Here is a 13,052-nt window from a genome sequence, read left to right as displayed (position 1 = left end):
GGGCAGAAGAAGTTATAGGCAGTGCCGGCTAGCTGTGAACAACTCTGGAAGCAACGCCTCAGGCTCTGTGGTCAGACCTCCACATGAGCCCACCAGACCCAGCATGGAAACAGTCATCACAGACGCAACTGAATTGAGCAAATAAAGCTCGGCACCCTTAAAAATCTCACTACCCTCAGCTGTGCCAGGGCATGCTGTTGACTTTGGAGATGATCGGTGATCGCTGTCTGTATTCATCACAGAGGTTGTGCCACTTTGGGAAGAGTTTTTATTTCATCTCTCATTTTAACTATGGTGAAAATGAAACTAGACCTACCTACGTGCTATCTTTTTCACAACTATCAGGTTAAAACCTTTTTTTTGTGTTATGTAAACATGTGGGGCACTACACCATTTCATGAAGTGCATCTCATATTGTGGAGAGAACTCTGACTTCCCTGGGGAGTGGGCAGGGGCACATCGCATTTCTAAATGCGGGGGGGACTTGGATAAAATAAAGTGCCCTACTCACAACAGCCACCCCAGTGAACACTTTCCTAATGGGTCTAATGTATATCAATGGTGCCACAATCATTACAAGTGTCAGATACGGGCTAGTCCGCCTTAACAGTCACTGGTCTCTTGTGATTAGGATACTTTGTATATATCTTACTCTCCAAAATTTAATTTTGATCCTTATACCCAAATTATGGCATTGATTATTAGTGTTGAACACTATAGTTGAACACAATAATCAACCATGAATAGTGGTTGTTTTATAATATTTGTGTCATTTTATACTATGCTTGGAAAGCTGTATAATCTGTCATCAGAGGGAAAAAGAATCCCAATGAGTCAAATCATCTGATGGCCAACTGGAACAAGTATCTTGCACAGATGAGGTAAGCCACAGGTGACTGAAACAGTAAGAAAGGAGACTTTTTTTTTAAATCCTAAAACAAAGAACTTGTACTTACTCGAGATGGTTGCCTTGTGGAATGTTTGAAAAAATTCTCTAAGACGGTATTTGGTGTAATCTTCTTTCGAACTTCCTCCTTAATGCCAAATGATTTTGCTAGAGGCGTAGCAATAAACCTACAAAATATGAAAGAAAGTCCAAAATCTGAGCATGAATCCACAATGGCAGCAGAAAACACAAGCCATAACTTTAGATTCCAAACGAAGGATCAGTCATTGGGTCATGTTGTCCTTGGGTTACCTACAGCCAACCTCTGCCTTGCAAAGAAGGTCAAGGAGAGCAAATTTTGAGACCCTTCATACAAGCAATAACTTAAAAAAAAATACTTGCCCTGTTAAAAATCTACTAATGTAAATCCAAATATATCTATATATGAGCTCCCTGAATTGGGATAAGCTATTCCCCTTAGAGTTTCATTTTAAGGCTCCAAGGGATTAAAATGAATAATAATTTAGGTATTGAAAGTTTTACTTACTATGCTCCTATTTGAAGTTCTAACTAATGAGAACTTTACTCTTGGGTAAATATCGAGGATTGGTGGGTAGTATGACAAGTGTACATTTAACTTTATAAGAAACTGGCAAACTGTGTTCCAGTGGTGGCACCACTTTGCATTCTTGCCGGTAATGGGCCAGAGTTCCGGTTACTCCATAACCCTGCCAACACTTGGTATTAACAGTCCCTTTAATCTCAGCAATTTTACTGGGTGTGTACTGGTTTTCATTGATTTTCTACCCTAATCTTTATTATCTCCTAACTTCTGCTTGCTAGAAGTTTAGTTTGCTCTTTTTTTTTCTGGTTTCTTAAGGTAGAAGTTTATTGATTTAGGATCTTTCTTTTTTTTTAATATAGGCGTTTGCAGCTATAAATTTCCTCCCGAGTACTATGCTCCTGCATCTCATAAGTTTTGATGTTGTGTTTTCTTTGTCATTCATCGCAAAGTATTTTCTAATTTACTGTGATTCCTCCTCTAACCCATTGGTTATTTAAAAGTATGCTGTTCAATTGCCACATATTTGCTCATTTCCCAATTTCTGTCTGTTACGGACTTCTAATTTCATTTCATTGTGATTGGAAAACACACTTGGTATGATTTCCATTTCTTTACACTCACTGAGAGTTGTCTTATGACCTAACGTATGGTCTACCTGGAGAATGTTCCTTGTGCATATAAGAAGATCGTGTTTTCTGTTGTCGTTGGGTGCCATGTTCTACAGATGACTGTTAGGTTTACTTGGTTTAGAGTGCAGATTGAGTCTTCTATTTCCTTATTAATCCCTCCCCCATGTATCCATTATTAAAAGTGAGATATTCAGATCTACAACTATTTGTTGAGTTGTCTATTTCTCCCTTCAATTCTGTCAGTTTTTGCTTCATGCATTTTGGAGCTTTGTTGTTAGGTACATATATGTTTATAATTATTATATCATCTTGATAGATTTACCCTTTTATATTATAAAATGTTCTCACCTCCAGTAACAGTTTAAAAGTCTATGAAAATCTAAATTGCCTGATATTAGCATATAGCCACTCTGGCTCTCTTTTGGTTACTATTTGCATGGTATATCTTTTCCCATACTTTTACTGTCAACTTATTTATGTCCTTGAACCTCAAGTGTGTTTCTTATAGAAAGCATATAGTAAAAAAAAGAAAGAAAGAAAGAAAGAAAGAAAGAAAGAAAGAAAGAAAGAAAGAAAGAAAGAATATAGTTGGATCACGTACTTTTTAAAAGTATTTACATTAATGCAAAATACATTTAATTACTGATAAAACAGGATTTGTCTGCTATTTTATTTGTTTTCTATATAACTTATGTCTTTGTTACTTCTCTATTCTTCAGTAAGTTATATTCTTTTGTGTTAAATAGATAGTGTCTAGTGTAGCTTTTTAATTTTCTCTCTTCCTTAAATATTCTTCTTTTACTTTTTTTTAAAATATTTGTTTATTTATTTTAGAGAGACAGAGAGAGTGCAAGCAAGGGGAGGGGCAGAGGGAGAGGGAGAAAGTGAGAGAATCTCAAGCAGACTCCTTGCTAGGCATGGAACCTGACTAAGGGCTTGATCTCATGAGATCATGATCTGAGCGAAAATCAAGAGTTGGATGCTCAACTGACCGAGGTACCCAGGTGCCCCAAAATATTATTCGTTTAAAATAATTTTCTTAGTGGTTAACCTAGGGATTACAATGAACATCTTCATTCATAACATTCTAGTTCAGATTAATACCAAAATAATTTCAGCAATATACTAAAATTTCATTACCTCCCCTTTCTGTGCTATTAATCATATGGATAATATATTTATAAATTGTGCTTTCGTCGACACAGATTTATGATTACTGTTTGATGTAGTTGTCTTTTAAATCAGATAGAAGAAAAATGTGTTACAAACAAAAACTGTGTATATACTCTTTTTATTTCTTATGTAGGTGATTTTACTGGTGGTACTTTTTATTTCTTCATATGGATTCTAGTTACTGTCTCGTGTCTCTAATTTCAGTCTGAAGGATTTCCTTTAGTATTATTGTAGGATGGCCCTGGAAGCAACGAATTCTTTCACCTTTTGTTTATCAGGAAATGTCTTAACTTCTCTTTCGTTTTGAAAGATAGTTCTGCTCAGTTGGCAAGGTTTTTTTTCTTTCAGCACTTTTTATATGTCCTCCCACTGCCTTTGGCCTCTATGGTGGCTGGTAAGAAATCAACTCTTAATCTTATTGAAGGTCTCTTATATGTGACAGATGGTCCTCTCTAGCTTTCAAGATTTGTTGTCTTTGTCTTTGGACACTTTGTTTGCAATGCATCTAGGTGTGGGTCTCTAAATTTACCTTACTTGGAATCTGTTTAGCTTCTTGGATGTATAGATTAATGTTTGTCATCAAATTTGAGTATGTTTTTGGCCATGTATTTCTTCAAATATTTTCCCTCCTACCCATTTTCTCCCCTTCTGCTGGAACTCCCATTATGAGTATGTTGTTAGGGTTCATGATATACCACAGGTCTCCTCAGGCTCTTTGTTTTCTTTCATTCTTTTTTTTTTTTTTCTCTCTTCCTCAGACTGCTGACTCTTCTACTTGCTCATATATGCTGTTGGGCTCTTCTAGTGGGTTTGTCATGCGTCATTGTACTTTACAACTCCAAAATTTCTCTTTGATTTCTTTTTTTGTTTGTTTGTTTAAAAGATTTTATTTATTTATTCGCCAGAGATAGAGACAGCCAGCGAGAGAGGGAACACAAGCAGGGGGAGTGGGAGAGGAAGAAGCAGGCTCATAGCGGAGGAGCCTGATGTGGGGCTCGATCCCAGAACGCCAGGATCACGCCCTGAGCCGAAGGCAGATGCTCAACTGCTGTGCCACCCAGGTGCCCCTCTCTTTGATTTCTTTTATAATTTCTAATTACAATCTTTTTATTGATAGTCTTGATTTGGTGAGACATTGTTCTCATTCTTTCCTTTAGTTCTCAAACATGCTTTACTCTAGTTCTTCGAACATATTTAAAATAGCTGATTTAAAGTCTTTATCTAGGGACACCTGGGTGGCTCAGTCAGTTAAGTGCCTGATTCTTGATTTCAGCTTGGGTCATGATATCAGGGTTGTGAGATTGAGCCTTGCATTGGGCTCTATGCTGTGCATGGAGCCTCCTTGGGATTCTCTCTTTCTTCCTCTCCCTTGCCCCTTCTCTGCTCACACACTCTCTCTCTCTAAATTAAAATTAATTAATAAATTAAAAAATAATAAAATCTTTGTCTAATAAGGCCAACATTTAGGTTTTATAAGGGACATTTTCCTTACAAAAAAGGGACTACTTTTTCCCTGTATGGACCACACTTTCTTTTTTTTTTAATTTTTAATTTTTAATTTTTATTTTAATGTTTTTTTATTATATTATGTTAGTCACCATACAGTACATCCCTGGTTTCTGATGTAAAGTTCGATGATTCATTAGTTGCATATAACACCCAGTGCACCATGCAATACGTGCCCTCCTTACTACCCATCACCAGCCTATCCCATTCCCCCACCCTCTCCCCTCTGAAGCCCTCAGTTTGTTTCTCAGAGTCCATAGTCTCTCATGCTTCATTCTCCCTTCTGATTACCCCCCCTTTCTTTATCCCTTTCTTCCCCTACCAATCTTCCTAGTTCTTATGATCCATAGATGAGAGAAATCATATGATAATTGTCTTTCTCTGCTTGACTTATTTCACTTAGCATTATCTCCTCCAGTGCCTGGACCACACTTTCTTGTTTCTTTACATGCCTTATAATTTTTGTTGAAAATTGGACATGTTAAATAATATAATTTGGCAACTCTGGAAATCGGATTATCCCTCTGAGAGTTTGTTGGTTTTGTGGTTTGTTATCATTGTCCATTTGTTTGTTTCATTCCTTGTTTGAAATGATCTATGAAGCCTGTTTTCTTTGTCATGTTTGGGCACTGGCGTCTCTATTGGATTAGCTTAATGTCACCTAATGACTAGACAGAGATTTCCTTAAATGCCTGGAACCAATAAGTCTCCCAGTCTTTGCCAAGGAGCTCTGCATACATTTGGGGGCACAGCTTCAACACTCAGCTAAGCAGTTGCCAACTCTGCCTTAGCCTTCACTTCCTCTTTGTCCAGAGCCTCAAGATCATCCAGAGGTGAGAGCTAAGGGCCTTCTCGTATCTTTCCTGCGCATGTGGAGAGCCCTGGGCATACACAAAGCTCTACAAATTCAAGTGTCCTTCTGATTTCCAAGAACAGGTCAGAGCTTTTCAAAGCCCGCTATGGACATCTCATTTTTGTTTTTCTTTTTAAGTGTTTTGGTTAGTCTATTGTTTGCCCCAGTTGTTATCTACAACTTCAGGCAGTTCCCAATTTAATCAACTGCCTCTACTTGTTTTAGACAAGCACCGTCTGCACTGTCTGTAAAAAGACTTTTCTGACTCAGGTCAAATAAAGGCAGCCTTATAAGTACTGGCTTCTAGGGAACCACAAGGGAGGTCAGATAATGACACTTCTCTGGTAGTGATGCTCTGTTCTGCTCCCTTCAATGGCTGCCGGGATACTGGTTTCCACTGAAATTGCGGGCTGTTGGGTTTTCAAGGCTATCACAGAGGTGGACAGGGCAGGATAGGAATAGGACAAGTTAAAATGTCACAAAGCTTGCTGCTCTTTCCAAGAGTCAGCTGTTTTTCTTAAAGAACAATCCCTGGATTGCTGCTAACATTTGGTTAATTCTGAATTCTGAAAAGTTGATTTTGACAGTTTTTGCTAGTTTGCTGATTGCTTTTAGGGAAGAGAGAATTTTGGGAGGTCCTCACTCTGACATTTTTGTTAATTTCCAGGGTGTAGTGGTTTTAATTTGCATTTTGCTAATGACTAATGATGTTGGACATCTTTTAATATGTTTACTTGCTATTTGCATATCTTTGGTGAATTATCTACGCAGGTCTTTTGCCCATTTTAAAAATCAAGTTATTTCTTTGTTCATTATCAAGTTAAAGAGTTCTTTATATATTCTGAATTTAAGTCCCTCATCAGATATATGTTTTGCATATAATATATTTTCTCCCAGTCTGTGGCTTGCCTTTTTATTTTATTTATATTTTTAAAAATAACTGCTCAGTAATTTTTGCGTATCATATAATTCACCTTTTCCAAGTATACTATTCAGTGATTTTTTTTTAAGTAAAATTACCAAGTTGTAGAATCATCATCACAAATCAGATTTAGAAGATTTTCATCATCCCAATATAATCCCTCATGCATTATTACTGTTAATTCTGTTCCCTCTCACCCATGCCCCAGGCAATCACTAATCATTTTCTGTCTTTATAGCTTTGTCTTTTTAGGATATTTAATATAATGGAATCATACAATAATATGTGGTTGCTTGTGTCTGACTCCTTTCACTAGCTTAATGTTTCTGAGGTCCATTCATGTTTTTGGATGTTTTTGGAGTTCATTCCTTTTCATTACTGAATAATAATTCATTGTATGGGTATACATACATTAACAATATCTTTTGAAGAGCAAACACTTCAGCAGTTTACCAAGGGAAATAAAAGCAAATGCCCGTACAAATTCTTGTACTCAAATATTCATAGCAGCTTTATTCATAATAGCTAAAAACTGTAAAAAATCCAAATTTCCAAAAACTAAAGGATAAATAAATTGTGGTATATCAATATTTTGAAAGACTATCTAGCAATGACAAGGAATCACTGCTACACACAACATGAAAACAATCTCCAATGTATTATGTAACATGAAAAAAGCCAGACGCAAAAACCTGTCATCTACATGATTCCATTTGTAGGAACTGAAAAGGCAAATTAGGCTGACAGAAATCATATCAGTGATTGTGAAGAGCTTGTGGGTGGGGAGAAGATGAACCAGACGGGTACAGGAGAGTTTCTCAGCTGATGGAAATCTTCTACATCATAATTGTGATGGTTACACCACTGAATAGTTGGCAAAATGCATCAAATTTTGGATGAGCTTTATTATATGTAAATCATACCTCAATAAAGCTGATTTTTAAAAATATTTACTTGTTTATTTTAGAGAGAGAGAGTGCACATGGGGGGGTGGGCAAAAGGAGAGGGAGAGAGAAACCTAAGCAGAGTCCATGCTGAGTGTGAAGTCCAGCCTGGGGCTTGATCTCATGACCTTGAGATCATAAGATCTTCAAGACCCTGAGATTCCAAGAGTTGGAAGCTTAACCTACTGCATCACCCAGGCACCCCTAAAGCTGATTTAAAAAAATAATGATATGACTCTATTTTTTCTCCAGTTCTAACAAAGGTTCTATCTTCTGCCAGGTCAGTCCATTTTAGTACTTACTTAGAGGTTTCTGTGTTTAATTAAATGCCAGAAATTTTAGTTATGAATGATCATTTAGCCCTTCAATTCGTTTTTTACAGCCATGGGAGTTGAATAGATTTTTTTCTAAGATAATTTGATAAAATATATAAGCCAATCCAACTTCCAGATGTACTAAGTCCTGCTGGAAATGGCCCATACATTTCAGAGACATATAAAAACAAACTAAGTATTCACCAGATGTACATAGAGCAATGTGGATAGATCATAAAACATAGGGCTGCATTTAAAAAAAGAAGCAACAGAGTAAGTTCTTATCACCACACCATTTATGTCAACTAACAATACATGCCCTCTATGTTTATGCACATGTTTTACTGGGTCATACAAATAAAAAGCCATCCACTACATTAGAACCCAGCAGGCAGGGATGTGATGAGGAAATGGGGATAAAAGGTAGTTAATGAAAAAGTTAATTCAAATCAATCAAAAAGAGGTATTATGCAGACCAAAGAGAGCATGCTATGATTTGAAGGTTATGATTAATTAATTCCCCTTTGCATAAAATGTCCAAACCAAGCAAAAACTGAGATGTCCTTAAAACTAACAAAATCCCAAAAAACATATTTGACAAGGTTCTAGATAAATGATGGAATTGGCTCCTTTATCCAACCCACTAGTTGAAACTTTTCATTGGGGAAACACTCATTGTTCTTACTAATAGAATGACACAAATGCAAAATGCTTTAATATGGTAGTGTTCTCAGTCATATTCACTCAATGCTCTCTCAAACGTCAGAAATGAAAAAATTAGGAAAAATTTAAAAAGCAAAGAGGAATTGAGCCAAAAAAGATTTATGCAGTAAGGGAATAAAACCAACCTCAAAGCCAGGGCAAGTATAACCTTCCCTTCGAAAGGATCATATGGGAGATTAGTATATGGATCAGTGTACACAATGGGTAAATAAATACATACCCATAACATACTTGCTGAAATGAGGAACACAACTATATTAAAATCATTAATTTAAACAAGAAAGAGAAATGTGGTCTTCTTTGTTAAGATGCCCAGGCTTCAAAGACAGAAATAACATTTTTGATGAAACATGGGAAGTATATAAATATAGTTTTCTATTTCAGCATTATCCTTCCTTTTCAAATAAATCTGGAAAATCAATCACCTCATCTAATGTAAGTGTAAATAATTATGAATAGATACTTAATTTAAAAATCCGTTTTGAAAAAGAAGAAAAGAAAGGAGTATAATAAATATTTGATGATCTGAACTGAAAAGAGAAGGGAAATGACAGGTCTTAACTCTAGAAGGGCCTTAGAGATGAACTTGCCTGAACTTTCATTTTATGGATATGGAATATAAAAAAAATGTCCAAGAGGAAGAAAAAAGAATGTGAACTTCTGCTCCCATGTAAATGGTTCAAAGTTAGGTTAATTACCAAGGAATGAGTCTCTTAGGTTTGCTACTATTGCAGAACTGAGCCTTCAGATGGCCCCATTCAGACACCCAGACAACCTCCTCTTCATCTAGCACTTCATCAGTTACTTGTGAGCCAAAGCCTAGCAATATCAGAACCCCCCTCCCTTTTTTTCCAATATTCTTTTATAGAATAAAAAGAAGGCAGCCCTAGGCAGATATTAAACATGTGAAATTTAAATACTTCTCCTAAACAGAAACAATAGCCCACTGGCATAAGATCGATTCCCAGTTCCTAAGGATTCAAAGGCTCTTCGAACAGAGTTTAAGCAGGGGGTTTTATATGAAAGAACAAAATATTTGGAGCAATGTAAGTCTCAGATAACACTTAAGTCTAATGTGCATAGTTTGAGACTATTTCAATTTAGGACAGTGAGTAACAACCCTTTTCAGTTCTTGTAAATTGCTACAGATGGGTCATTCCACCTTCCTTTCTTTGCAGAATGGCGTATTATCCCATCATGTGCTTATGTTGCTCAGTGGAAATGGTAGAAATGGTCGAATGTATTCAATGCACAACTAAATAAAAGAAAAAGATCACCTTTTGATTTTACCACCTCCATCCCTGACTTGAACCATTCTGGGACCATGATTTACTCTGAGATAATGTGTTTATTCCACAAGTATCTAAATCTGAGTGGCTTAGATGTCATCCAATCATACTTCAGACACTTAAAGGAATGCATAGAGGAATCCAGATTAACTAGTTAGAAAGTGCTATTCTAGACTCCCCCCTACCTACCCCAGCCAACAACAACATACACACACACACACAAACACATATGCCATAAAATTTATAAGGAAAAGTAGTCCTAAATACAAAGCAAATGTCAGTCACTTTCAAATGAGCTACTTCTTTGTTCTTCATCAGTTCTGTCTCTCTGCTCTTGCTTTTCTAGTAAGGGACATCACTTCCTGATCTTAAATGGTTCCTGGCTAGTACTAAAGGATAAAAATGAGCCAGCCAAATCACAACTACTGGTCACTTCATAGAATGAGAAGGTGTAATAGAAACAGAGTCTAGGACAAAAGAAGAAAGCTTTCTTGTGATACATATATCATAGGCTATGCTGAAACACAGTGTCAGATTTACATGAATTTTTAAGATAGTTCAGAAAATTGCGCACTTGCTAGACTTCTTTAAGCTATGTTTTCATGTATTCCCAAGAGACAATAGTTACCTCTTGTCTGCCATCAGGAGAATTTCATCGCGAAAGTCCAAGAAGTGCTGATATAATGGGAGACTTAAAAACCAACACCCCTTAGCCTGGTGGCATGGCATGTCGGTTCAACTGTATGACCTTGGCCAGATCACTCACTTCTTATTTTCTTGACTGAGATCATATCATTCGTGATTTTATATTCTTAAACTATAAGTTTCTACTCAAATGCAAGGTGTCAGAAATATTTTATTTATGACATGTGGTTTAATCTAATGCAAATGATACAGAAGCCTTGAAAAAGATAAAAACACAGGCTTCAAAAGGCATAGTCTCCCTCCCCCGTTAAATTTTCCTTACTTCTATTGCATTCAAAGAGATGGGAGCCTAGTGGACCAACACATGGTTTTCTGTAGTGTCAGAGAATGTGAAAAGCTAACGCTGAGTTATTGGGAGTTAAAGCTACATAAGAAGATTGGAAAAATGACGTACTGAGTATGCTCAGTCCCTGGGGAAGAAGCAAGAAGGGTCCTGGGAATTACAAGAGGATTGTATTCCTTCCTGATTGTTGTTGGAACGGCCTCGGCCAAGACAGAACAAGTTGGTCCTCCACAGCTGTGCTGCTTTGGCAACCAAAAGAGTTTTCTAGTTCACTGTCCTGATCACAACGTAAAAAAATGGAGCTGTCCACCAAGAAGTAGGTAATCTGCAGTGCAAATAAGTAGAGGACCTGGGAGCCAAATTCAAGAATCACCACACACCATGCAAGAGAAGCAAGTATTTCAGGAAAGGAGAAAGTAATTTGCTATTTTGGAAGTGCAGAGACAAAATTCTACTTTATTTATGCATTCTTTGACAAATCCAAACATGTGACTAAAAAATAGAATTAATGGTCAAAAAGGAGGAGCATTTTTAAATGTTCCCAGCTAGAGTTTAAGTGGTATCCAGGGGCTTCCTCTTTCTCTCAATAGCTATAGCACATTGTTGGCTCAAGAGAAGTTGTTATGTGCACAAAAACCTTTTGGAGAGTCCATGAAACAGAGCTGGTCAAACGAACTCTTGCGATAAGGACCCTGCAAATGGCTGTAAACATATGATCTGCATTACAGTTAGTCTTGGACAAAATGATCTTTATCAAATTTTGTCTTAAGTTTTTCCAACTTTGACATTCAAATATTCTTTTTGCTCCAAAAAGTTAATGTGCTAATAACAGTTTTTTGAAATAGAGACAACTACAGAGATTATAGATGAACATTTATCTCCTGTTATCATAACACAAGTACAGTTTTAATAAAAAGGCTGAAGTAATATCTATTTCAATTAAGTTAAGAAAAGGAAAAGAAGTTTACTTTTTCTGAGAAAGCAAATTGATATTTTTTTCTTTGATTTCCTTATACTTTGGAATGAAGGGCTGCTATTAAAACCTTCAATAAACCTTTAAAATAAACTATGCTGTAAAGCAAATATTAAGTTAGGTCTTTAATGGGGCATTTTGCTATTTTATAGGCATTCTAAAATGATAATGTATCCCCTAGACACAGACTCTTTTAGCATTGCCTTTCTGGGAACGTATATACTTTGTCAGATAGCATGGTACGTGGAAGATGAAGTGGGTCCCCACACTGTCAATGGCACTAACAAGCTCTGTGCTCCTTAACCTCTCTTGATCTTAGTTTTCTTCATTGTGAAACTAACACACTTGAGGAGACTGTGTTCCTAATTTTTATTTGTTCAGCTTCTAGATCATGTTTGGTGTCCATATGATTTGATGAACTCCCCCAGGAATCTGTAACCTGCTAGTGGACCCCCCCCCCCGCCCCGAACAACAGATTATTGAAAGTTCTTACCAAGATTCCAGTATTCCAGAGCTGGGGCAAAGAAGAGGCATGTGAAGGAAAGACACACAGATCCTACTTACTTTTCAAAGAAATGTCTGATAATCAGCAAGCCAAAAGCATATGGGATTGTCATGTACAAATGAGAGGGTTTTACGAAGACGAGTCCATCGTGATCTTCAAGATCTGACCACTTGATTGTTGGAGGAAGCCAGAATCTTTCCAACCAAAACCATTCTTTAAACGTCTGAAACATTCTACAGAGATGGAAAAAGAATCTGTTAGACATGTGAAACAAATACTTAAAATTGAAATAACATTGAGTATCATTTCTTAAAATACTTAAGCCAGAGAGTTTTGAAAACAAGGCAAAAAGGGATCCTATTATTCGGTGGGTTTCATGACACTTCATTGCATTAAACAAGAATTACTCTGCCAAAACTCTCAGAACAATTTTGGCTGTGGCATGGCCAACTAAAGTTTAACATACCACTGTTCACACTTTTGGCACAATGTACGTTAATATTATGGGTACGTATGTTCCTCTTCTATGATTCTATGGTATGAAAAAAATCATTTAACAATAATCTCTGTAACTTCAACATGCCCAAGATCAACCTCATGAAAGCTCCAAGTATGTATAAGTCTACATTAGTATCCTAAGAACTTCTCTAGGAAATAAAGAACAAGCATATTTAACTTCATATTACAGTATGTTCAAATTCATCCGTGTCAACAAATACTTATTGAAATTCTAGTATTTGTCAACCACTGTGCTAGGCACTGAAAATACAAAGACTAAGAAG

The 13,052-nt window shown here is 36.6% G+C and overlaps 1 protein-coding gene across 1 annotated transcript in view; it reads right to left on the bottom strand.

The window, feature by feature from the left end:
• The window catches only part of CERS3 (ceramide synthase 3), a 72,484-nt gene extending 59,898 nt beyond the window's left edge, over positions 1-12,586 (bottom strand). Inside the window, exons 1-2 of the mRNA XM_008687590.2 lie at positions 12,330-12,586; positions 957-1,074 (exon numbers count right to left, since the gene is read on the bottom strand). Coding sequence (XP_008685812.2) covers positions 957-1,074; positions 12,330-12,535 — 324 coding nt within the window. The 5' untranslated portion in view covers positions 12,536-12,586. The remainder of the gene's footprint in view (positions 1-956; positions 1,075-12,329) is intronic.
• Positions 12,587-13,052: the final 466 nt, after the last annotated feature.

Source organism: Ursus maritimus, unplaced genomic scaffold (genome assembly GCF_017311325.1).
Source record: "Ursus maritimus isolate PB19 unplaced genomic scaffold, ASM1731132v1 scaffold_27, whole genome shotgun sequence".
Taxonomy (NCBI): Eukaryota; Metazoa; Chordata; class Mammalia; order Carnivora; family Ursidae; genus Ursus; species Ursus maritimus.
This window is presented reverse-complemented; position numbering and strand designations above follow the sequence as displayed.